This window comes from Elaeis guineensis, chromosome 1 (assembly GCF_000442705.2).
Source record: "Elaeis guineensis isolate ETL-2024a chromosome 1, EG11, whole genome shotgun sequence".
NCBI classification, from domain to species: domain Eukaryota; kingdom Viridiplantae; phylum Streptophyta; class Magnoliopsida; order Arecales; family Arecaceae; genus Elaeis; species Elaeis guineensis.
This window is the reverse complement of record NC_025993.2, coordinates 85,973,267-85,999,838: the sequence shown is the minus strand read 5'-3', so window position 1 is coordinate 85,999,838 and position 26,572 is coordinate 85,973,267. Positions and strand designations below refer to the sequence as shown.

General features: G+C 35.7%; 1 protein-coding gene across 1 annotated transcript; it reads right to left on the bottom strand.

The window, feature by feature from the left end:
• Positions 1 to 12,251: 12,251 nt before the first annotated feature.
• LOC105061504 (novel plant SNARE 13) lies at positions 12,252 to 25,244 on the bottom strand. The gene is made up of 10 exons (XM_010945565.4): positions 24,873 to 25,244; positions 21,610 to 21,702; positions 21,311 to 21,404; positions 21,193 to 21,230; positions 18,406 to 18,503; positions 14,293 to 14,372; positions 14,161 to 14,217; positions 13,449 to 13,541; positions 13,279 to 13,353; positions 12,252 to 12,685 (listed from the first exon to the last, which is right to left on the bottom strand). Exons 1-10 carry the CDS (start codon positions 24,947 to 24,949, stop codon positions 12,578 to 12,580), a joined length of 813 nt encoding a protein of 270 aa, XP_010943867.1. The 5' UTR covers positions 24,950 to 25,244; the 3' UTR covers positions 12,252 to 12,577.
• Between the last annotated feature and the right edge of the window lie 1,328 nt (positions 25,245 to 26,572).

Sequence of the window (26,572 nt, the reverse complement as noted above, 5' to 3'; positions counted from 1 at the left end):
TTGAGTGCTGGCTCCTGGTGTTTGGTAGCAGCATAATCAAGGGAAGAAAGGCAAGAGAAAAAGAGAAGAAGAAGATCAAGAAAAGAGATCAAAGAATTGATCGCGATCCAGACTTCGTTCAGATTCGCAAGCTAAATTTTCTTAGAAAAAAAAATTCAATCTTAAGAGGGCTATTCCAGACTGATTCTAAGTGGATACTTATAGAAGTCGGATACTTGTACAGCTAAGAGAGAGCCTCTTCTTTTTCAGATCTAGATTTGAAGAAAGAAATTGCGAAACAGTTATGTGATTCGATCACATATTAAATTTTAGTATGTGTACAATTTTAGTATATGAACTAGATCTTTGTGGTTTATATTTTTATGCATGCATAGATTAAAAGTATTTTAATCTACTATTCTGCTGTGGTGTTTAGAAAATAAAATTTTAAAACTCACATGTATACCTCTAGATATAAAAAATCCAACAGAATATCCAACAGTCTCTTCTCTATCAAGTAAGATAAAGTAGAGATATTGAGAGACTTTATGGCATGTTTTAATGTCACTACATTTAAGGTCAGGGATCTCAATAAAGATATGGCCATCTTGACTATGGAAAGAGGTCTGAGGAGATTCAGATTCACTTACTTCCTGGATAAGACTCTCCCTCGGACTTATGCTGAACTTTTGAAGCATGCATATAAGTACATTCATGTAGATGAAGGCGTTTCTGACCGACGTCAAACAAAAGGCAAAAGTTAGAAAAAAAATAGAAGAAAAGTAGAGCTTCGGTCGAACTAACTCGGCCAATGACCAACAAAGAAGCTTCACCCCACCGATGGAGTCCAAGGCCAAATAATTATGGCAGTAGGTATGACTCCTACACTCCTCTCTCTACTTCTCATGTGTAGATCCTAATAGAGATTGAGGGAGAGGAGTACCTTCGTCTCCCCCCATTAATGAAAATGCCACCAAGGAGTTGTGACAAGAAAAAGTATTGTTGGTTTCATTGTAACCATGGTCACGATATCGAACAGTACATTTAACTCAGGGATGAGATAGAAGCTCTGATTCAACGAGGCTACCTCAAAAATTTTTGACGAGACCATCTGACTCAATCTCCTACCAACCAACATCCTCAAACACAACCTAAGGAAGCAACTGACAGTTGACCAATAGCAAAAGTTATTAACATGATATCTAGATGATCGAAAGATCGGAGAACAACTTTCGAAGAAGAGTCTGTAAAAAAGCGACGACTTGATAATAATGTAATCTCTTTTTCAGAAGACGATATTCAAAAAATACAGACTCTCCATGATGATGGTGTCGTCGTCTCGACGACGATAGTAAATTATGATGTAAAAAAAATCTTGATAGATAATGAAAGTTCAAATGATATTTTGTTTTACTTGATTTTCTTTCAAATGTGACTACCGACTGACCAACTCAGGAGAGTTTCAACGTCGTTAATCGATTTTACTAGAGATGCAGTCAGTGTGAAAGAAGAAATTACTTTCCTACTAACTGTGGGAATAGATCCATGACAAAGCACTGTCCTCTTGATGTTGATGGTTGTCCAAATTTTTTCGACTTATAATGCCATATTTGGACGATCCGGACTCAATGCGTTGAAAACGGTGGTATCGACATATCATTTACTGATCTGATTCCCGATAAAGAGTGGAGTTGGAGAAATGTATGGATATCAACAACTAGCCTGATGCTGCTTTATAGTTTCTGCTGAGAAAAGTAAGCCTGAAGACCCTCGTCAGTTGATAAGCTGGACCAGAAAGAAATGAAGAAAGGAGTGAGCCAGCTGAACAACTGGTTTCGATCCCACTAAGAGAAGACGATCCTATAAAAATAGTTTAAATTAGATCGCAATTATCTGATCCAGAGCAAAAATATTTGGTGGACTTACTAAGAACAAATACCGATATTTTTGCTTGATCGACAACCGACATACCAGGGATTCCTCCAGAAGTAATAACTCATTAGTTAAACATCGATCCCAAAGTTAGATTAGTGAGGTAGAAGAAAAGGCCTTTTATCCCTGAAAGATAGAAGGTCATCGATGAAGAAATTGATAAACTCCTAGCAACTGACTTTATAAGAGAAGCCAACTATCCAGATTGGCTTGCCAATGTAGTACTGATGAGAAAGACCAATGGAAAATGATGAATCTGCATCGACTACACTAACCTAAATGAAGCTTATCCAAAAGATAACTTTTTCTTGCCAAAGATTGATCAATTAGTCAATGTGACTTTGGAACATCAACTTTTGAGTTTCATGGATGTCTTTGCAGACTACAACCAGATTCAGATGGCACCCAAAGATGAGGAGCATATTGGCCTCACAACCGATATAACGCATCTATTATTACAATGTGATGCCATTCGGTTTAAAGAATGCTTGAGCGACTTACCAATGGTTAGTCAATAAAGTATTCAAAATACAAATCGGATGTAACATAGAAGTCTACATCGATGACATGCTGGTAAAAAGTATCAAAATTTTTAATCATATTCAAAACTTAGAAGAAGCCTTCAACTCACTTCGATAAAATCGGATGAAGCTAAATCCGATCAAGTGTGCATTCGGAGTGATAGCCAAAAATTTTTTTAGATTTTTTGTATCGCAATGAGGAATCGAAGCTAACTTGAAAAAAATAAGGATCATTATTGACATGAAGTATCTCAGCTTCAAGAAAGAGATACAACAACTCAATGAAAGAATCACCGCACTTAGCCGATTTATCTTGAAGTTGGCAGAAAGATGTCCGCCCTTCTTCAAGATCTTGTGACAAATAAAAAAATTTTCATGATCAGATGAGTGCTGACAATCCTTCAAAGATCTGAAAAAATACCTGACATCTCCCCCACTATTCACAAAATTGAAGATGGGAGAATCATTATATCTTTACTTAGCGACCTCCGCAGAGGCAGTCAATTCGGTGCTTGTTCGAGAGGATGAAAATCAGATTCAACGATCAATTTATTATACTAGCAAAGTACTCCACAATATCGAAATACGATATTCAAGAGCAAAAAAGATGATCTATGCTCTGATCATATCAGCATAACGACTTCGACTATACTTTCAGACACATCGATAGTCGTCTTGACAAATCAATCCTTGAAGGTAATTCTATACTGACTTGATACTTCTATACTAACTTGATACTTCTGATTGGATGATGAAGTGGGCGATTAAACTTAGTGAGTTTGATATTCAATATCATCCATGACCATCGATGAAGGCACAAGTTTTACTGACTTCATCGTCGAATGCACTGTATCCGATGATAAATCTGAGGATAAACTTAATGACAAGTTGAAACAAATCGAAGGTTCTGAGGCTGAATTAGCATCGATATGGGTGTTATATGTTGATGGAGCATCCACGCTCAAGAGAGTGAAGTCGGCCTCATCCTCACCAATTTCGAAAGAATCATGACCGAATATGTCCTTCGATTAAATTTCAAAGCATCAAATAATCAAGCTGAGTATGAAGCCCTTTTAGCTGACTTGAAAATTATCAAAGAGCTTGACATAGATAATTTGAAGGTCTTCACCAATTCACAGCTGATCATCGGACAGGTCAATAGTGAATTTGAAGCTCGAGACTCTATTATGATGAAGTATCTTCATAAAGTGAAAGATCTTGCATCAGCCTTCAGATATTTCAAGATCTCTCACATTCCAAGAATAAAAAATGCTCGAGCTGATGTACTTTCTCGACTCGCAACTATTTCATCCAACTTACTCGATCGAACGTTCATCAAATATCTCGAACAGTCAAGTATTGACAGGGTTGACGAAATGCTACAAATAAATGATGAGTCAAGTTGGATAGATCCGATCATCTAATACTTAACCGATAGAATTTTATCTAAAATCCTTCGGAGGCCAAATGACTAAGGTAGATAGCTTCAGAATATGTTTTGATAAATTGATAACTTTATAAGAGATCATTCTTCCTTCCATTACTGAAATATTCGAGACCTACAAATGCTGACTATGCTCTCCGAGAAGTTCATGAAGAGATTTGCGAAAATCACTTAGGGGGCAAATCATTGGCTTATAAAGTTTTGTGATAAGGATATCATTGGCCCATCACGAAGAAAGATACAACTGAGCTTGTTCGAAGGTGTGAATCATGTCAGAAATATACCAACATACAACATTAACTAGCTAGCCAATTGACATCAATCGTTGCACCATGGCCATTCGTATAATGGGGAATCGATATACTCGATCCATTTCCTCTGACATTTGGTCAAAAAAAATTTTTAGTGATTATCATAGATTACTAAATAGGTAGAAGCCAAACCCCTAGCGTAGATCACCAAAAGTAAAATGAAAAACTTTATGCAGAAGTCAATCATATGCAAATTCTATTTGCTACATATCATCATCATCGATAATAATCGATAATTCGATAATTAGAACTTTAAAAAATTTTATGCAAAACTTCATATTTCATACAATTCACTTCAGTCGATCATCCACAATCTAATGGTGTGGTAGAAGTGACAAACCGAACGATTCTACATGATCTCAAAATCAGATTGAATGAAGCTAAAGACCTCTGGGTGAAAAAATTATATCCAATTTTATGGGCATATCGGATAACTTCTTGCATACCAACAGGAGAATTGCCATTCAACTTGGCTTATGGGATGGAAGCGATAATCCCACTAGAGATTGGATTGCTATCAATGAGAGTCGAAGAGTATGCTGAGCCAAATAACTTCGAATATTGAAGAGCCGACTTAGATTTACTCTTTGAGGTTCGACAACAAGCTCAAATTCGAATGGCAGCATACTGACAGAAAATAGTCCGATACTATAATGCAAAGGTCAAACCGAAGGTTTTTCATTCAGAAGACTTGATCTTAAGAAAAGCAAAAATTTTAAAATCTTTGGATCAAAAAAAATTATCTCCAAACTGGGAAGGACCTTTCAAAGTAACCGAAATACTTCGTCCGAGTGCATACCGACTAGAGACTCTCGATGGAACGACTATTCTTCAGATTTAAAATACTGATAATCTGAAAATATATTATTAGTAAAATTATTCGCATGTGAAACACACTTAATGAAATGATCGGATTTCAATTTTTTTTCGATATTCAGCTATCTACAAAAATGATATCAGACCGACGAATAATCAGCTAATATATATACCGACCCCATCTCGATCGGATGACTGCGAAAGGCCGACTCAAGTCATGACTACTCATGTCGATTTGGATACGGCTAAGCAGAATAGTATGTCAATTCAACTACGGTTGAACGGAATAACAAACCAACTCGATTTCGATCAATCGAAGGATATTCGGCTAAACCCCATCTATCAAATACTTGGAAAAATCTATGTCTAAAGTTTAGTCGATTAACACCCAACTATACTTGAAAAAATTTGTGCTTACAATTCAGTTGGTTGGTATCTGACTAACAAATAGATTCTACAACTTTAACTATCGATTGGTATTTGGTTATCCGACTGATACTCAACTATATCAGCAATAAGGAGCATCAAGCTTAAAAAGGTGACATACAAAGAATTCCATACATAGAAAATTTTGAACACCTGAATTTTTTTTTTCATTCATGAGTAAAAAGGTTACAAAATTGGATCTAAAGTCTGATTATAAAAGTGAGTTGGACTATTGTCTGATTACAAAGAAAAGAAAATTGTCTACACTTGTCACCAATCGGCCTCTTCCTCGACTGTGTCGGTAGTCGGTGCAACAGCAGTCTCATGGCCTTCGACAGTAGCTGACTCCGGTACAGCTTCCTCCATAACTGGAATAGACTCTGGTGTAGCCTGTGTAGCTTCTTCAGTCAGCATTGCTTCTTCGACAACCTCTTCTTCTTCCAAACCAGGGGTGAGGATACTGCTCAGGTCTAAGTCTAGATATAATTTTCCAACCGCATCCCTGCCATCTTCATAGTCGACACTGTAAGAGGCGTAGCTACCCTTGAGGATTTTATTTTTGAAGTCTTCAGATTCTTTGTAATCCTCGATGGTCTGCTCCCGCATCTGACTAAGAGCATCCTTGGCCGACTGTGCTTCCTCCTCAAAGGACGCTGACTCTACATCGGTCAATGCCAACTTTGTTTCGATGGTCCGATGCTTCTTTCTTTCTTCTTCCAACTCTTTAATACAGCCATCACGATCTTTCCGAAGTTAATTAACTTCATACTTCTTCTTCTTTATTCGAGACTTCTGAGATTTGATGATCTACTATGCCGATTTCAACTCGACATGGGCCGACTATAGATCACCTCTTACCGACTCCAACTCGGCTCTTATCGACTCCAGTTTCACCTTCATGCGAGAGCTCTCCTCTTGATACTCTGCCTCTTGCTCGGTCGCCACTTGAAGTTGTTCAGTGGCCGCAGCTTTCTCGGCATTCACGGCTGCGACTTTCTCCATCCACATTCGACGAAAGTCAACAATTTTTTGACATATGCTCTCCAATGCCTGCATATCATGTGTGAGCTGAAAAGAAAAGAAGACAGGTCAAAAAGAAGAAGAAGAAGAAGTGTAAAGTATCGACTTACATTGAGCATCATCGGATAGAAAGATGAAAATATTTCGGACACAGTCCGATCCTTTCTGTTCTCTCTATCAGTCGGAAGAAGTACAGCTTCGATGAGTCGCTTGGCCAATTTTGGATTGGCCAAGGTCGACTCACCTGCAGGGATCCAGACGTCAAAAAGTGCTATGAAGCCCATTGACGACTTATCATCGATCGAAACAGCTAGAGCCTTTCCCCACTCTCCAGTGGTCGGTCGCTCACTTGAAGCTACCATCCATTCGAACATTGAAGGTGCTGGAGATAGTGTCGGCCCAATTGAAGGGGCCCGAGGTACTGTCGGCACCGCAGCGATCGGTTCTGGTTCAAGCGCAGGTGTAGACTTTGTCCAACCCCCTATCAACAAAATTATGGTCAGCATTGTCTTTGTCGGTGTCGGTATGATGACCGTGACATCATCATCTCTGTTTGATTCCCCTCTGACGGGTAGCGCATCGATTGGTGGAAGCACTGTCGAAGCCAACAGTGCGATGATAGGTTCGGCTTCAAGGACAACTACCAACAGAGTGTCGATCTCCCTCACTGATGCCGACTGTGCCTCAGCCCAACTCTTCTTCAGCGCTCGAGATGATCCGACACCAGTCGCTGCTCTCTTTTTGACGGCATGCTATCGAATATCGATCGTTGAAACCTATGTCACTGGTCGTATAGCTACAATCAGAAGATAAAATGACTTAGTTACAAAGTTCGAAGGCAAATGAAAAATAAAATAAAAGACCGACTAAGCTATACCTAAGGAAGTCACCAGACTAAGTCCGGCATCATAGAGAGCTTGCTCCGTCAGTAGTTCTCGTTGCGCAGGGACTTCCATATCCTCCAGTTGGAGAAAATCCTCCCTATCGATGACTTTGACCCGACTATGTTCATTGGGACTTGTTCTTGGATCTCTTCAAGAGGAAGAAAAACCCTAAGATGAAGAAGAAGAAATAAAAAAAAATTGATTCTTCCATCTGTGGATGGATGAAGGAAGGCCATAAATAAATGACAGACCCTTCCTCGGGTTGAAAAACTACCAATTCTTAGCTTTTGGGTGAGGATGAAGAACGAAAAAAGCATGAAAAAGAGAAGGTCGAGGGTTGGTCTGGATCATGTGACATAACAAAGCAAAACTGATGATTAACCGAATAAAATTTGAAGCTGACTGGACAGGACAAAGACAACAATAATCAAAAAGATTCTAGATAAATTTTGGAATTGAAAAATGAAGATCAATCCGAAGGTCCTCTACATAAATTGCTATCTGATCTGGAGGAGGAGAACTCACCTGACCATCTGGACAAGATGCAAAAAGCGAAATTACTCTGGGATACGACATTGTTCTCGAAGCCGATCAACATTGGATCAGGATAAGAAAGAAACTTTCACATCCAGATCTGAAAGAGAATCATTAATCGGGTCACCCAATCAACTATCCCAAGAAGACTCATCTACTCTAACCTTTTTCTTACCCTTCTTACTATTACTAGCCATCAAAAATGGTAAGAAAAGAAATCAAAGAAGACTAGAAAAGAAAGAGAAGAAAGAGAAGCCCAATCTGAAACTAAGGGATGACTTGGAGACCACGAAAATACAAAGAAGAAGATTTCTAAACCCCTGAAGCTCTTGACACTCAGAGCAAAGCCCTTGTTTGCAGGAGAATGATAAGCAGAGAAGCAAAAAATCCAAATGAAAGCGATATTATATATATATAGAGCCTGTCAATGATCGGAATAGATTTGTTTAGATCAAGATTACTCCAGATTTTGACACATAGCTATATCAAAATCGATCATTAAATGGATGATTCGACACACCTACTGTCTGATTGTGCCACGTTATCTCTATCCGAGTGAACGGTTAAAAACCAATGACAGCTGGATGCATGGCGAAAATCGATTAGTCAGAATTAAATCGATCAGATCGTCCGACCTCCTAACCATCTTTTCAAATCGATATTCCAATGATAGTCTCACGATTATCGAAATAATAAAACGGCTAGAGACTTTTCAATTTTCGAAGGAATCGTTAATGTTTGCAGCTGAATTAGAGCTTGAGATAATACGTAATAATTCCCTTCATCCAACGTATCAAGCCATGCGTCAATCCACGTGTCTAGTACCTTGACCTTCAGAGTAGGGGGCAACTATTGGGGCAATTAGATCTACTCCCCCTGATTCATGGTCGGCTAATCTGACTTTCAGTCAGTGGAACAAATGGAATCTCTAACTATCAATCAGTTACACCGACACATAGTCGGAGATTCTCGACCAATTACTTCTCGAGACTAAGTCAATTAGAATAATCGATATATCAGAATAATCAATCGACGATCGGCCAATGTACAATATATATTGATATACAGTTGGTATATCAGAAATTGTCAGTACAGAAAACGTATAACGGTCACATACCATGATCATCAGAGGGCCTTAACTGTCCATCCCACGATCACATAGTGCCAGAATAAAGGGGATATACATGTCTAACCATCACAAACGGTTACTTACAGATTATTTATAAAAAGAAGGTAAACGAACAGGTTGAGTAAGATACTTCTGGACTGATACTCTGTAACTTTGAATACTTTATCTACTATTTAGTACTCCCCACTGGCTTAAACATCGAAGGATCTTCACTGGACATAATTTCAATCTGTGGACTTTTTTTCTAGGTCGCTCTTTACCGAAGCTAGGTACAATAGGAGATTGGCCGTAATCGTTGGTACACTGGCTTCTTAAATTATAGATGTAAATAAAGAAAAAAAATTTAAGAAATATCATAAGTTATGAAATCCTAAACTATGGTTAACCATACAGCTAGTACAATGGCATATAGGTATACAATCTTATATGTACTAGTATATGATATATCTTGTTATACTATATCATATATTGATATTATAATAAAATGATATTGATATAGATTTGGTACTAAGGTGATGAATCTTATCTCAAATCTATTTATTTTGCTGAGTTATGGCAAAAGGAGTAGGTACGGGGGACTAAATTATTCAAGAAGGAAATACCAAGTTGTTAATTTCTTCTGTTGTTGGGACTTGGTACGTCGTTTGGAAATTGGAAGGTTGGCAGCATTTATGTACTTAACAGCTTCATAACTACTTATTTTAAAGTTTCCTTCTGCCTCTTTTGTTAAATTATAAGGTGCTTTCAAAAATGCTTTCATGGCTCTTATAGCGGCAAAACAAAATATACGTATAAAGTGGTTTACATGCATAGAGGCAAATAATCGTCTATAAAAAGAAAATATGTAGACCCATAATGATAAAAGATGTGGCCGCTAAAAATAGTTTACATATATAAAGGCAAAAAGAATTGTCTATAAAAAAAAATGCAGAACAATAATGGTAAAAGATGTGGCTGCTAAAAAGTTTATATTATAGAGATTGTTTTTCATATTAAGTATTTTATGAGCCAAAGTATAAATATTGCTGCTAAAATTTTAGTCATGGTGGCAAATGACCTTATTCTTGTTGCTAGTTTGCGTGATAATAATTTAGTAATAAGCATCATTTTTGGTACTAAAAATGGCTCATTGTATTATATCATGAAAAAACTAATTAAAAAGCAAGTATGCATTATTTATTTAATTTCAAAAATAGTAGTTTTAAGATCTTCTTGTGAGTGTACTAATTTAGTAGCTATAAATGAAATAGGATCGAAATAAACGAAAGTTGCTAGATACTGTTAATACAGATGTTTGTAAAGAGTTTTCAGTAGGTTGGTGAATTTTGTACTCCATTATCCTATAAATAATATATAAATAATATAGGTTGGGACAATGCGATCTCAAGTATTGCAACCTTAGCGGCTTCGATGCAGTTTTGATTTTTGAAATATCAGAGTAATTAGATATACACTTTTGAAATATCAGAATAATTAGGTTTTTGAAATTCGCTGATTTATGTTACCTTTGGGATGATGGTAGCTGTAATCATGTCTAATATTAATTCACTTAGAATCTGAGTTGTTGGGACAATGATGATCTGCAGTATTGCAACCTTGACTACTGCAACGCTGTTTATATTTTCGGAATATTACATTTCCATTTTTGACACATCAGAGTAATTACATTTTTGAAATTCATTGATAAATGTTAGCTTTGGACTGATAGTGGGCTCCATCTGTATTAGAATATGTACGTACATATATAAGACTCAAATTTAAACTTTAAAAATTAATTCACTTCTTTTTAATATATAAAGAAAAAATTTAGTACTAAATACCGTTTAACTTAGAACTTCGAATTTCATCTGGTAATTTTCAAAAGAACTATTGATGTTCAATAAAATATAAATAAATTATATCATTAGGATATTAATACTAATCAATATGAAAGTTAAGTCAAAAATATTATATATTTTTAATTTTTTTTTTAAATTATCTCTTATTTTTATCTCTAAATTGTCTAACTTTCATATGGACAGATGTAGTATTACTTCCGTCATTCATTTATTAATTTTTTTATATATTTTTTTAATATTATATTGCGATTAAGTATCTTAACCTCTTAAGCTTTCTGCCTGACCCATGTAGCGAATTTTCAGCCAATGACTCCCGAACCATACGACTTTAGGGTATTAGGTATAAAATCTCTTTCAAATTTATTAACTTGAATTAAACGGACTACAAATTAAGACTAACTTTACAACAGAGTTTTTTTGTACTTCACACTTTTTGACGTAAAACTCAATGCTTGCTTAGACAAAGAGATCGGTTACTTGATGTAAAATTTTTGAATTTTTTTTTTATTCTATAAAATAATTTATTCTATGAAGAAACATATAATTACCCTACACAAGTCTATATGAAGTAAACACTTCTTTGATGTTGGTAAGAAAAATCAAAAATACTCAAAAAAAAATTATTTCTATTCTAAATTTAACTATATATTGAATTTTCTTAATGCTTGATCCCTCGATATCTCACAAATTTTTTGAACTGTGCATCAATTTTTTTTAAAAAAAAATACTTGATTCAATTCGATTCTTGAGTACAATCGGATATCTAAATATTAAAAACTAACTTATTCAAAAATTTATTGATTTATTATTCTCCAATTCATTAATTCAAAATTAAGGTTGTTTATATGCCAACTCAGATTAGACTAATCTTGTATCAAGTTTTAATTCAAGCTTTGAGCAGACCTTGGATTGTTGGATCAAGCTTGAATTGGTTTCAAGCTCCATTTAAGATTTTCCAGCTGATTAACTAGATTGTTTGATTTGGGCCGAAATTAAACTTGAATCAAGCATGACATAATAAAAATAATCAACTTGACCTCACTTTTGAGCTCAAAATTAATTTCAAAACAAGCTTGATATCATGTTAAGCTCGATCATACCCTTACTTTCAGCATACAGAAATCAACGTGATTCTAACAGTTGATTGCTGAATGCTGTTCCTGCAGGATGAATGAGATTATGCAGATCTTTTCCCATTTTGTAACCTTATGAATGAGATTATGCAGATCCCTTCCCATTTATCAGAGAAAAAGGAAAGGCAAAAATAAAACAGCAACCTCCAAATTTCGAGGGCAGGTTTACAATTTTTTATAGATATAGACACTTCATCGCCTGAAAACTCCTCTATATCTGATTAAGAGCGATAAACATGTAACATAGAAAAAGAAAAAAATTCAAAATAATTGAAACTGGAGGATCTGATAAGCACTATAAGTCAATATATCAAAAGATTTCACACATTCGATACAAAGACTCCTTGTGATGATTGTCTTTAGCTCATTTACAGAAGAGAAGGGACAAATACAATATTTTACACAAAGTATAATAGCATTGTAAATTCTCAACCTAATGATCAATCTGGAAGCTGTTAAAACTGAACACAAAAACATAGAGAACAACGAGAAACGATATACAAGGGGAAAAGAATAGCAACACACGCAATAGCTCATCAACCTTGTTTCCTTTAGTTCATGCACGTTTTGAAGGTTCCAGTACACAGCGCGGACCAGCCTGAATTGCACTCTACTGGAAACCTTTGAAAGCTTCTAGTGACAACAATCTCCTAGCTGTTGGAGCCGGTGGTGCCAACCCAGGTATGTCTCTAATGTCCTTGTTATGTGGGTTAACGATCTAAAATTATGAAAAACAATGTTAAGATCGAAAGAACAGTCTACAAGCATCCCTTAAAAATGCAACACAGACAAAAAATACATGCATGACACATGAATTGGAAATTGAAGTATCCAGAAGCACCAGTTTTCCCAAAAAAACAAAAAGAAAATAACAATATGATATCATGCTATATCCATAAAAAATGATGTATGCCAGATCAACATGTAGTGTAAGAGTGCAGAAGACAGGACAGAGATAGAACAAGTTGTTGTCACTGATGCGATCTCAATGATCTGATGGTGGAAGAACCTCAACAAGCATACAAAGGGTTCAAAATCTAATGGAGGCCATTAAGCTATTCCAAGTTAAATGATAGCCACCTTATAAATGAAAGGGAAGATCAAGAAAAGAAATTGATGTATATAGGTTCATACTAGTTTAAATATTCAATTTAACAGCTTAAATGAATCATATGATGACATAATATAGTTGAATTTCAAAGTGATTAAACGTATCCTATCTGATAAATGTAAAGAAGCTCCAGTCTCATATTAAGCCAAAAAAATCATTGTTTGGAAAAAAACACAAGAACTATGTGAAAGAGAAATTACCTTCACAATGATGATTGCAATTACACCGCAAACAATAAGAAATAGAAAAGCCATGATGCACTTATCAGTAGCCACCTGGAATGATGAAGAATGACAGTTTAAGCAAACCTAGTCAAAATTATAATGAAAAGAAAAAAAGGGATATCAAGCATAAAGACTACGAGGACAACCTGCCTACCAATCTCCTTCACGAGCTGAGACGCCTTCTTAATAGAAAATTGAATTGTATCCAACTCATTAACAATTCGACCCATTTGTTCCGTCTGCAAAATTACAAATTAAATAATTTTGAACAAAAAAAAAAACAACAGAAACTGCAAGCCTTCAGACAAGAGATATCCTTAACATAACTACTCTACATTCCAAGTAGTATTTTACACAACTAACGTGTTAATGACCCAAGAAGAGAATCTCAGCTGCGCTAAGTTTAATGTGGCTGGGTCAGCTCCACTCTACCGGTGCTTTGCTTAGGCTAGGCTTGGCTTGGCTTGAGCTCATACAAACAGGTGCCTACTTGAGTCCAACACCCTATGGCCCCCATTTTCAAATTCTAAGATAAACTATTCACATAAATTAAGCAAACAGCAACCTCAAGCATTTCTTTATAATGATAAGTTAAAATAATATCATGAATTTTCAAACTATATTAAATTTTTAAGTTTTACATGTATATAACCAAAAATGGAAAAGCAAATTGAGCTTGAACTGAGACTAACCAGCCAAGCTTGGTTCAGACTACTTAAGCCCAATTCATCTGTTGAGCTTGGTCTGCCAAGTCAAAAAGTTGGGTTTAGGCTCTGCTCTAAGAAATTAAGCTAGAAGGAAAGTGAAGTTAGTACACCTATCAATCTAGGCATAATCAAAATACTAACATTTACTTACTTGGCCTTTAAGATTTGCTGCAGTTTGAGCCCCTACTTCAATAGTTTGCTCAACAACCTGCAAGTTAACTTTGTCATGAGAAACATGAAAAAGAACTGTCGCAGGCTTTGATCACAAGATAAAGCATTATACCATTTTTGAGCGTTCAATGGCCTGATCAGTCTCTTCCATCTTCTTCATTCCAGCATCCACAAGTTGTTGATTAGACATTGCTGCAAGCCAACAGAATATTTTAAAAAGATGTGAGAATGACTTGAGTTACACCATTTCCGATAAATCCAAGAAGGTTAAAATTGAAGTAGCAACAAGAAATGATGAAGAAACTCGCTATTATTGGACTGCAAATGGTAAAGCTGATAAAGAGAATTGGCTCACCTTTCTTTCCATGACTGAGGAAGCTCCGAGCTCCCTTTTTTCTTTCTAACTAATGACAGAATGATGCAAACCAAGTAATTTTCATGACACCTAGATCTAATTCATAAGATGGATGGTACAGATACCAGTGTTGCAAGCCAAGCAGATACAGGTAAAGGTTGCACAAATCCCATATATCCAAATGTGGAGACCATTGGTGTTGCAAGCCAAGCAGATACAGGTAAAGGTTGCACAAAATCCCACATATCCAAATGTGGAGACCTGAGGGCTATGTATTTTATTTTAATGTACATGCATCAGTGCAGGCCTGATATGAATTACAATCCAGCTTAGAGTTTCCAAAAAGAGGAAAATTATATATGTGACAAAAAATGTTCACGTATTATCACAGGGGAGCAGGCGCACACGTGCACACAGATGCACACACACATGCACGGATGTGCACGCGCACGCACACACAGATGCACGCACACATGCACGGACGCAAGCATGCACGCAAGCACACACAAAAAGCAATTGCCCTGGTGCATATCACATTACGTCATTTCATCAAGCATCAGAACTTAAGAATCTCAACAGTATCCTCCTACAGCACCATGTTAACACAGGCAATCAGCTATTCAGACCTAGTTTTGACAATCGGCTTGCATTAATGCATAAAGATCTCAGACATGCATACTGGGAAGAACAAAATGGAAACAAATATCCACTAAATCACAAGGTCACCTATAGCATACGAAATGACCAAAACCATTTAATTGGTTAAATAGCCTCTTAGATTGGTAACCAAAAAGAAAACAGTTTGAAACTAGAAATAAATTTTAAGATGAACAATCTTTTCAAAGATGATTAGACAGAACCAAATTTCTTTTCCCAGCCAGCACAAAGCAATGACAAGAGAGGTGCCAATAGAGAAGGCTGCTTTAGTTTTTAAGTAGTTTTTGACAACCATTCTCATGCCTATATGCACCACCCTTCCATTTCATGCACTCAAAATGTGGTGATATTGTAAGTATTGACCCCAAATGAAGTTTGCGGCATTTCTTTTCTTTTCTTTTTTTTTTGGGGGCCTACTTCAGAAGGTATTTTCCAATGACTATTTTAGCCTCACTACTAGAATACTTCTTTTGTTTTCTTCCATCCCTTATTCCCTTTACAATTTAAAATTCCCCTTATATTTGCCTATTTCTTTTTTCTGTACTTCTAACCATAGTTATTATACTCGGGTGAAAGACCGACCTGGCCAGGGGTCTAGGCCATCGAGTCATTATCTGATCATTAAGGCAATAGATCAAACCAGGTTTATATTAAAAATACATTTAAAATATATTTAAATATTTTATAATTTTCAAAAATATATTTAAAATTTTAAAATATAAAAATGTTTACTAAATTATAGATTCTTTCTTAATGCATACCCTTGTAGATATCTGAAATTCCATGTGTACCCTCACGAATTTACTTTAGCATATACCATTATACATTATTCTTTTTACATGTACACCTTTATAAATATCTGAAACATCATGTATGCCCTTCTAATTTACTTTTTTATGCATATATCCTCATAAATTTAATACTTTTGTGCATAACTTTATAAGTTATTTCTTTTGGCATATTTACCTTTATTATGCAGGCAAAAAGAAATAATTAATAAGGGCACACACACGAGTAATAGTTTGCAAGGATATACATGCAATTTTAGATGCCAAAAGAATAACTTTCATGCAAAAAATTTGTGAAGGTATTTACATAATTTCAGATATTTATAAGGGTATATATACTTTTAAATTTTTAGATATTACTTTACAAAACATACAAGTCACTACTATAAAAACTATGCATTGGTTGCAACATAAATAGAGAATAATCATGAATCATTAAATTTTCTCTTAAAATCATAAAAACATATATATGATGTACAAAAATATGTGAAATTTTGAATATCATATATATTGCAAATAGTCAAGTTGTGAAAATATCAAGAAGTAAAACGAGTATGTGTGTGTACATATATATTTCTTTTTCTTTCAAAGTAAAAATGAATTGATTTTGTGAGAAAATAATTGACTATAAAATACCTAATTGAAATAGCTTCACAAAGCAAGATAGAATAAATATAATATAAAACCCTAATAAGAAAGCAATAAGAATGGTCATGATGGTTAAGAGATGTTTTCCTAAACTAGAGTTTAGCAATGTGAATCCTAATAAAAGCATTATTTTAAGGTTTAAATGGTTTTAACCTGCCAAGCTCTCAGGCTTTTTTTCCAAGATCTAGCCAAGTTGGTGATCTTTGACCAGTCTGAATGGTTTCCCGTCTCATCAAGAAATTGGACCAATCAAGGGTCCATTTGCTAGTTGTCTAGGCCAATTAGCCCATCTGGTACAAGTTTAATAACTATGCTCCCCACTCTTATATCACCCAACCCTGGCTTCCACTCGAAGGTATCTCCAATTCATCCTTGACTTGTACTTCATTTTTATTTTTTTAAATAAGTTGAGGCACACCCACAAATTTTAACTATAACTAGGCCTATGGTTAGGTGAGGACCCAATGGAGACTGACACATAATTCAGCCCAACCCAACCAAATTACCCGACCCGGACTAATAACCCAACCCAACTACTCATGGCCATTTGAAAGGATAGCCAACCCATCCTTCATGGAAAAGCTTAATAACATCAGCGAGATTGGTGATGCCATTTGACATCCCTTCTTGGTGATGGAGATGGAAGCTGATGGGATTGGGTTGTTGTCAGGTTGAATTCAAGGTGTGGCTGCTTTGAGATGGTGGCTTGGTGGTGTTTCGCTGCCCCCGTGGCCATTGTCGGCATTGTCTCATGGTGTCAACTCCCTCCCTCTCCCCCCTCAGTTGCAACTGCTTTGGGAGGGATCTTGGTGTCATCGCAGCTGCCATACTTGTTCTTGACGCGATCTATGCAGTAGGGCTGTGGGGATCCATTGAAGAGGGGGGAGGGTGGGGGGAAGGTGGGAGGTGGGAGCAATGAGAATCAGGGCTGGATCTTGGATGAGAATGAAAGAGGAGCTAAAGCCTGAATTGAGTAGCATTCAAGTAAAATTGGGTAATGGGTTGGGTCGAGTTATGTTCCGAGTCAGGCTAGACTGAACCCATTGACATCCCTAACCACAACTATCCATTAAGTTGATAAGTTGAAGGATCAAGATATATGATTTATCTATGAAAGAGAACTTAAAATAAAAATGGTCAACTATAATCATTTTATCTGATCAAAGTCAGGTGGTAAAACACAAAAAACAAGTCCATCATGCAAAAATTAGGCCTCACATGAGAATCATGACTATCTATGATGCATTACAAGACAATACACTTCTGATATAAAAAGTTTTTTCAGATCCTTTTCTTACTACATAGATCCACGTATTCTTTGCTCTTCTCTCCAGTACTGACACTTCAACTCATATTTAAAATTATCTCCTCACTCAGGTCATCATTATCCAGGGTCTTAAAAGTTAGCGCCAGTGGACATTCCAATCACCTGCTCACACACATGCTAAGCTATGTCAAATTCTTATTTAAAAAATATTCAAGAAATATTTTTTTAATTAAAAATGTATTTAAAATATTAAATAGGTGCCATGGTGGCATTGTATCAGTATGGTAAATGCCAATTCAGACTTGCACAGCCGACACCTAAATCCTTGTCTCTGACTATACATAGCATGTGACTAAACAATTACCATCCTTCTCTAATGCGTTCGGTTTCAATCAGCTCTGAGCAAACTTTTGCCTTAGCAAAAACTACTTACAAGAATTGAAAGATATAGATAAATCACACTATAAAAGAACAGTAGGGCATGAAGAGGAAATAAAGACCAAGTATAACCTGATGCCATTTGAACATTGTCCTCAGCTACAGGGTCACTACCTCCGGTACCCATATCAAAGAGCTCAACTCTTTTATTACCAAGGCTATTTTGGTACCTGCAGAATATCAAATCGCAGGAATATAAATGCAAATGAACAAAGGAACAAGAATAAATAGTATTCCAACTCATATCCAGGTACCAGTATTGGCAGACAAATGCAAATATCCCAGATGAATGCATAATGAAAAGCAAGAAGTTGGCTGAGTAGCTATACTTTGATTATTGAAGGTAAAGACTGTAAAATGATGTCAGAGATATCTATTCAGAATACATTTATTACCAAAGATAAACATGCAGAAATGTCAATGTTGCAGGTTTATAAAACAATATTTCCATTTTAGCATAAGGAACCCAAACAAAGGGATAAAAAGAAAGAGATGAAACAGATTACAATTAACATCTAGAGATACAGAAACGTAAAACAAAAGTTGGGCGACTAGTATCTGCTGTGACAAGGCATTGCGGGAGTTTAGTGGCTTGAATCTTTAATGGTGTTATCCTTCAACATTTCAACCCCAATTAATTTACTCCACAGGTTCCCTAGGGCAAATGCCCTACGTTCAACTCTCAGACCAGACAGGGTACCTACGTACAGGCAGGACATGCTCCTAGTCTGAAAAAAAAGAAAAGAAAAGAAAAGGCAACAAAAGCTTAACTAAATACTAGATTAACTAAGCATAAAATGAATAAAACCACGCAATGGACAGAACTAAAAATAATAGTTAAGTTCCACTAATCTTGTTGATGATGAAGAAATCCTACAAGTTCAGGATATTTTCAAGTTAACAGGTGTTCTAGAGGTAGGTTCAGCTTATTGTTAATCTGCTTTTACCAGTTTGCAATACAAGACATCCTCGAAAAACTATAGTAAAATGCAATCTACATTCACATATATCTTAGCTGCTGCAAACAAGCCATACTTATTTTTTGAAGAAAGTAAATTTTAATGGACCTAGAACAGTTATTACTATTACTACTGCTGTTGTTGTTATATATTAAGTTGATACAGCATTGTGAGTACCAACATGTATACATAGGAACGGGGTGCAGCATGTACACCAAATAGCAGTGTATATATATAAACTACACAACACTTTATACAATCCAAAAATCATGTAGGAACCATTTCATATTGTTGCATAAATTTCTTTTTCATAAATTTATATTCTTCCCTTAACTTACCTAGCAAATCTGTGTCATATATTATGTGGCTTCAAGCTCATGACAAATCAACTTAGAGCCTTCACGAAGCTGCAAGACGCATTTTAAATGGGAGGTAAAGATAATAAGACTTATTTACTACAATTATGAGCCTCATGTCTCATGATAAAATCAACTTAGAGTCTTCACGGAGTTGCAAGACGCATTTTAAGTGGGAGGTAAAGATAATAAGACTTATTTCTACAATTATGAGCCTCATGTCTCATTACTGATCACCAACAATCTTAGATGAAATACTGAGAAAATGGTAATCCATTGTGTTATCAAATTTGACATTGGATCGGTGGAGTAAGTAGAACATGTTTACCTAATTGTAGTTTACTAATTTTATATTACAGTTGCATTATTTTTTTTCAGGGTATTAGAGAACCACTACTGTGATGCCGGCTAGATCAACAAAGAGAGTTTATACAGTTTATGGGAAACAAGAAAGTTTGATACACCAATTATTGAGAAAGACCATTCTTTTATTTTCTATACAAGGGATACGCTTCAGAAAGGCCAACAACCTGATTAAACCATAAATTCAGTGACATGTTGCTTTTGAAAAAGAAAAAAATACATCACAGGACTACAACAATCATCTTACCAAAGTGAATCAATCTTTCACACTTAAATCTGGACCGTAAGTTGCTGCTAGTTAACTTAGTCAAGTAAATAAGTTATTAAGGTTATTTCAATCATCTTAAAAATCTTCAGCTCTTGTAAATAAAAGAACAAGATTAAGTTAATGGATCGCATAAAATTTGCTCTCTTTGTTGTATGTCACATAGAGTTGTACAGGAAGACATTATTGACCTGAAATTTTTTTAGGTACTCTTCTTTGCGACCCTGGAAAAGTTTATGAGTCTGACACTAATACAAAATGATCACTGGATAAGATTATTTACCAACTGAGAAAATAATCATTCTTCTGATTATGTCACTCATATAATATACTCAAGATAAAAAGAAAATAAACACAAACATCACCTGTAAAGGATTACAGCGAAAAACCAAAAATCTGTAGGGGCATGTAGTATTACAATAGAATGCCAAAGATGGATGCCTCTCCACATAAAACAATTAAACAATCAATAACCTTTTCTTGATAAGGTAGTGTCTAAAACAACAGTGTAATTCCTTCAAGGATGGCACATGCATATCAATAGAAAAGCTTATTTTTTCAGAAAAAGCATGCAATAATCAGGTAGTGTTTAGTTACATTCATTGGGTTCGGCCTATAGCTCAGTTAGTGATATGTGTTCATTGTGATGGACAACCAACAAAACTAGTCTCAAATAGAGCAAGCACAAAATGGCCAACATTATTGTAGAAAACAATAGGTTACATCAAAAGTTACATTAAAGGCTTTATTGCTGAACTCAGTTACTTGATGAATGATATGCCACCATGAGGTAATGCTAATAAAATAAGCTTACTATTAAACCTGAAGATGCACTTCTATATAACAGAGGGAACCAATCAAAACTATATATCGAGAAAGATATTTATTCAAAAGTTAATGCTCATTTCAAACTCACGTTTTTCTCAAGGCAACATACGAGTTCAGCTCTTTGATCTGTAAAACAGTAGAAATTAATCACATTATGCAGAAAGATGTGAGCAGAAATGCAAAAACATGAAGTGGAAACCACCAACCATGGATTGCTTCTTTTCATTAAGTTGCTTGTTGACTTCTGGAGGATTTTGACTTTCTTCATCTTTAATTTGACGATCAAACTCTTTAATCAACCTGTAAAAGACAAGAAACAAATTAGATAGAAACACACATGTTATGAATGCCTTGCACTGCAGGACAGGTTACAAAAAAACTATCTTTGCTCACTTGCAAACAGCAACTGATAAGTTGATATGATGTATGTGAAGTGCAAGCTACTTATATGTACTTGTTGCTCACTCAAAATTAGAATAGACTGGATAAATTCAACCTGACCTACCGCTTACATTCCCTCATTTTTCCAGTGAGCTCCTCCAATTGCTTAGATTGTCTATTAGGATCCTTAATCTTATCCAATTTCTGGAATCCATTTCTGCAGAGAAACAAGAAAAAGGTAAGCCTCAATGAAAACAATATAAGGAGTTTTTCATATGCAGTTTTACATTTAACACATGAATTTGAAGAATGCAATGCAATAATAATGATGGAACATCATTTTCTTTTTAATCAAAGTAAACACACAAAGAACTCTTGCAAAGCAAGTTTCATGACATAAAGAAGAATCAAAAACAGAAAATATTATATTTATATTAGTAAAACCAATATATAACTGGAATCACAAAATCAGGTCATAATTAAAGTGACAAAGCAAAGAAGAAACCAACCCACAACACAACCCATAAGTGCATGAGAATATTTATAAATGCATGACTCCAGTTACATCAAGTATATTTTGTAAAAGAACAGATGTTCAGGAATAACTGCTCCATGTCAACCACAAAGATATTTGGTGTTCCATACAAGCTCCCTCAAACATCCCTTCTCAGAGAGAGAGAGAGAGAGAGAAGACTTGTAAATTATTCAGCACAGAAAACGAGATAAACATGTCCCTCTTTCTTCTGAATGCCAAAAATCAGGCAATCAAGTTCCCTACCACTGAATGCCAAAAATCAGGCAATTAAGTTCCCTGATACCAATAGATATTATGTGGGAAAAAAGAAACACAAGTTTTAACTGTCTTTCATTTCACCTTTGGCACCAATTTTACAGGCCATCCCGCTGATGTGTATTGCATGTATATGCATAAATGAGCCTAGCCAACATCAAATGGGGTACAAAAGAAGCAAAATTCTGCTGATCAAAAGTCATTGTCTCATTGTTCAAGACAGATGGAATGCATGAAGGAATTCAGGTGCCAACTGCCAAAAACCTGTGCATCAACTTTATTGGCATATATGTAGGCTGCATATACCTAGATGCAGCAATTAAGATATTTGACACAATAAATCCTTCCAATAGCATCCAAGAATTTTACAATTAGCTAATGCATTCACAAGATTCATACAAGCACTAGTATATGCAAAGAAATAGTGCTCATAATCTTATGACACTACAACATATAACAGAAAACAAATAGGAGGAGGTAAAAGATAGATAAGATCAAAATCAACAAAAAAGAAAGGAATAAAAGAGAAAACTGTAGGAGCTACCAACACATCGAATAATAAAGAAGTCTCCACAATCCAGCCTACAACTCTCTTCCAGCATATCAGAGATATTTCCAGCAATCAAAGGCTCAAAAGACTCACTTTGGAAATCAAATCTAATACAACAATCCCAAGAAACAAATACACAAATATCATAATATTTCATCCAAAAATTAAAGTTGAAGTTCAGATAAATTTTTATACCTAAATCACTAGAATTTGGCCAAGGCCCCTAAAACACCACACCTAAGTAACAAAGACGTCAACAGATATCCTTGTGTTTTGTTGATGTTGTCATGAAATAAATCCCTTACCTAGTACATGTTGGATGGTGACTGTCTGACCTCTTGATCAGATGGTTGCTAAAGTCAATCCTACACCAAACTCTACCATTTTTTAAACACTCACTATCAAGTTCTTTCTCCCCCATTTTTCTGATTTGCTCATTATCGTCTCCAGTATAACTTGTGTTGCTCTTTAATCCAATAAATGTATGGTCTAAGAATTCCTTTTTTCATGGATAGACCTGCTCCCACTCTTGAGATATATAGAATCAGCCAACTTTCTTTGGAACTTGATGCATTTATAACAAGTAACCTTGTTAACTTAGAAACTAGATGGTCTAGTTCAGATCAACAGAGGTACATGCAGAAGAAGTTTTAAACAGTAAAACTAGAAAAAGGATCATACAGCACAGAAAAATCCTATTAAAGGCAACACACTGGATTGCTCTTCTAACATCAGGCATATGCTCATACATTTTCCAATCTGCTTCCAAAGCAAAAGAAAGAAGCTAACGTGCAAATGAAACTGGAATCTATAACTTAAGCAGAATAACCACTCATGTTCATTTTCCAATAATTGGGTTACATATTCAAAAAAGCATAGACAATATGGATTTGATTAAATTAATGGACAGCACCCAAGTCATACTTCAACTGATATACTTTGATTTACTATATAATAGATTTCCTTCTTTTTCCTTCGGGGTGCAGTTCTGTTACAGGTAATGTTCCGAATAGGCAGTGTTTATCCAATGAAGGAAACCTACACAGCACCAAGTCTTCAGATTGTCCAGCAATGGCAAAGACACCAAAAAAGTTTGAAGGTAGTTAACCACCTTGATCTAAAATCAAGCAAACTAGAAAAAATTATATGGCTTCAAGAGTTGCTTTGCCTACAAACTTATCTTCACCTTCATCTCAATATGATTTTGTAAAATCTGTCATCCATAGCGATGCCAAGGGGAAAAAAAATGTCGTGACATGTTTTGTGAGAGATGTTTTGTATATGTAAAAGGTCTAAAGTAAGAACATAATTAAGTCTCAGTATTGTAAAAATTCCTGTTGTCATTCTTTAAGTAGTTCCTGCGGTTGGCAGGCTCCTGCATACACATTTTTCACATTATCAACATGTTCCCCCTCTTTTTTTGGGCAAGTATCAATATGCTTGTTTTAAGTGTCATGTTGTCCCATTCCTTCGAGCATTTTGTTAGATTCCTTCCACAAACTCCCCTTATAAAGTAAACTATTATATGCATGGATGCATGTACTTACGTACATACCTACATATCTCCATATGTACCGGCAATTCACACACAAAACATAAATGCATACTCTTCCTATTCCTACCAAACCTTTACCAGCAATTCATGGTGTTTGTTTTCCGAGACCATTATACACAGAACACATTAGTTCCTCTCTCTCTTGCTCTCTAAGCTCACTAGACAGTCATTTAACAAACTCTTAAGCTTAGTGTCAGCAAGTAAACATAGGTTCCACAAGGAAAACCTGTTCAACCCCATATGTAACTATTTTTACTGGTAAAGAAAATTTGAATCACCAGTCTACTGGCTTATCTAACCAATAAATCATCGAAAAAAATTAAAAATCTTTTATTTTCCTGGTATATATACAACTTATTGCTTAAACCAACAAATTATCATTAAATTAAAACTCCATAAATCGTCAGATATTACCCCACATATCTGAAATCAAACGATAATAATAATAATCATCGTAAAAACCAAACACTCAGGATTGAGGAACGATCTTACTGAAGGGCTCGGAAGATGTCGGTGATCTCGCCATCAATCTGCTCCAGCTCCGCACTCATTGGCAGATCGCTCGCCATCCCTCCCAAAAATCAGAGCCCCCGCCGCACAAACTCCAACTCCCCCGCCCCGCCACCACAATTTCAAATCCTCAAACCATCATTCGACCGGTGAAGAAGAAGAACATAAATCCTCCGCCTCTCGTCGATCAAAGAACAAACGACACCCCGCAAAGGAGGACAGGGAGGAGGATAACGGAATCCCTAGCCCTATCCCTCTCGCCAAGATCACGGAGGGCGGGGGAAAAATTAAATCCAAGAGGAAGCGCTCAGAGTTTTAGGGCTCTTTCACGAGGAAGACGAAGGGGAGGAAACCGGTGCAGTACATGTGACGCAGTGTACTAGCGGTGCTATGGTTGCGAATAATCTCTAAATTTGGACGGCTCGATCGAACTGCGTATTTTCGATCGGATGGAACGGACCTTAGTACGCGCGGTTATCGCGAGCACGGTCGGGATGCTGACATTCTTGGGAACCGTGTAGAATTCTTCAAGATGGTAATATGCCCCCCAAACAAGCATCCCAAAGGTTCCCGACCGCAAAAAGATCGACTCACCCCATGCGTTTTGGTGCCAAAATTCCCGCTTTGCCCCCGAAAAAACCGATGTTACCCATATGGGGACAAAATTGGGGTCGCATGTCTTAACCCTTATATATTGGGTGGGCTTTCGGGTGGGAGGCGTGGGGGGTTGTGATGGGACTCTGGTGCACGTTAGCGTGGAGGAGTTGACAGGGTGGCGGTGAAGTGGAATGGGCTGTCAGCGTGGGGTCCTGGTGAGTGGCAGCTCAACGCCCGCATGATCTGTGGGGCCCACAGCAATCATTAGAAAGAAAGGGACGTGCCATCTTCCTGCTTCGCTGCAAAGCGAGTGGGCTGGGCCGGATCCGAGTCCCGGTATCCCCCCCTCTAGACGGTCTCGAAATCATTACAGGTTCCTCTTCTCTCCCCCAAGAAAAAAACATCAAATTAGGCTCCATACCTCGTCTGGTGTCTTCAGGGCGGATCGATCGGAACGTTTTGCAGGGGCAGCTCACATATAGAGATCTAAAGTTAAATATAAAAATAAATTTTTTTATTAAAATTTATATAAATTTTTTATTAAAATTTTATTTTTTTAATTTTTAAGATGTAAAATTTTTAATTAAATTTTTATAATCAAGTTCTTTTAACATTTCTTTTTTAATTAATAATATAGCCAATCCATTTAATCTTTCTTAAAACATTGTTAATCTTAAATAAAATTTTATTAATTTTAATTTTGAACAACTTCTTTCTATCGAAATAATATTTATTAAAATTATTAATATTATTTTAAAAATAATATATGTATTTGGAAAAGAGTTGAATCTGCTTATATGATTGAGTATGTCCATTGAATTATTATCTTCTACTTGTACAATTTTTTTTAAAATTTTTAGCTTTGAAAATAAATCTAAACCATTAATATCATAGTAGTTATTATATTTTAAGAAATATTCAAGATTAAAGCAATATTTTTTCAAATTATTATTATCTAATTACTTTAATTTTTTATCATTAAATAGAAAACTAAAAATATTTTCATATTCCTTAAATTGATCGAATCTATTTTGGAGTGAAAAAATTACTTGATCTACTATATATAAAAAATAATCAATTATAAA

Coding starts and splice junctions, on each gene's coding strand:
- LOC105061504 (XM_010945565.4), bottom strand. CDS start 24,949: ATGGCGAGCGATCTGCCAATGAGTGCGGAGCTGGAGCAGATTGATGGC. Junction 14,373..18,405: donor CAATGTTCAAATGGCATCAG/GTTATACTTGGT, acceptor GTTGGCTTGCAG/CAATGTCTAATCAACAACTT. Junction 12,686..13,278: donor TTGCAATCATCATTGTGAAG/GTAATTTCTCTT, acceptor TCATAATTTTAG/ATCGTTAACCCACATAACAA.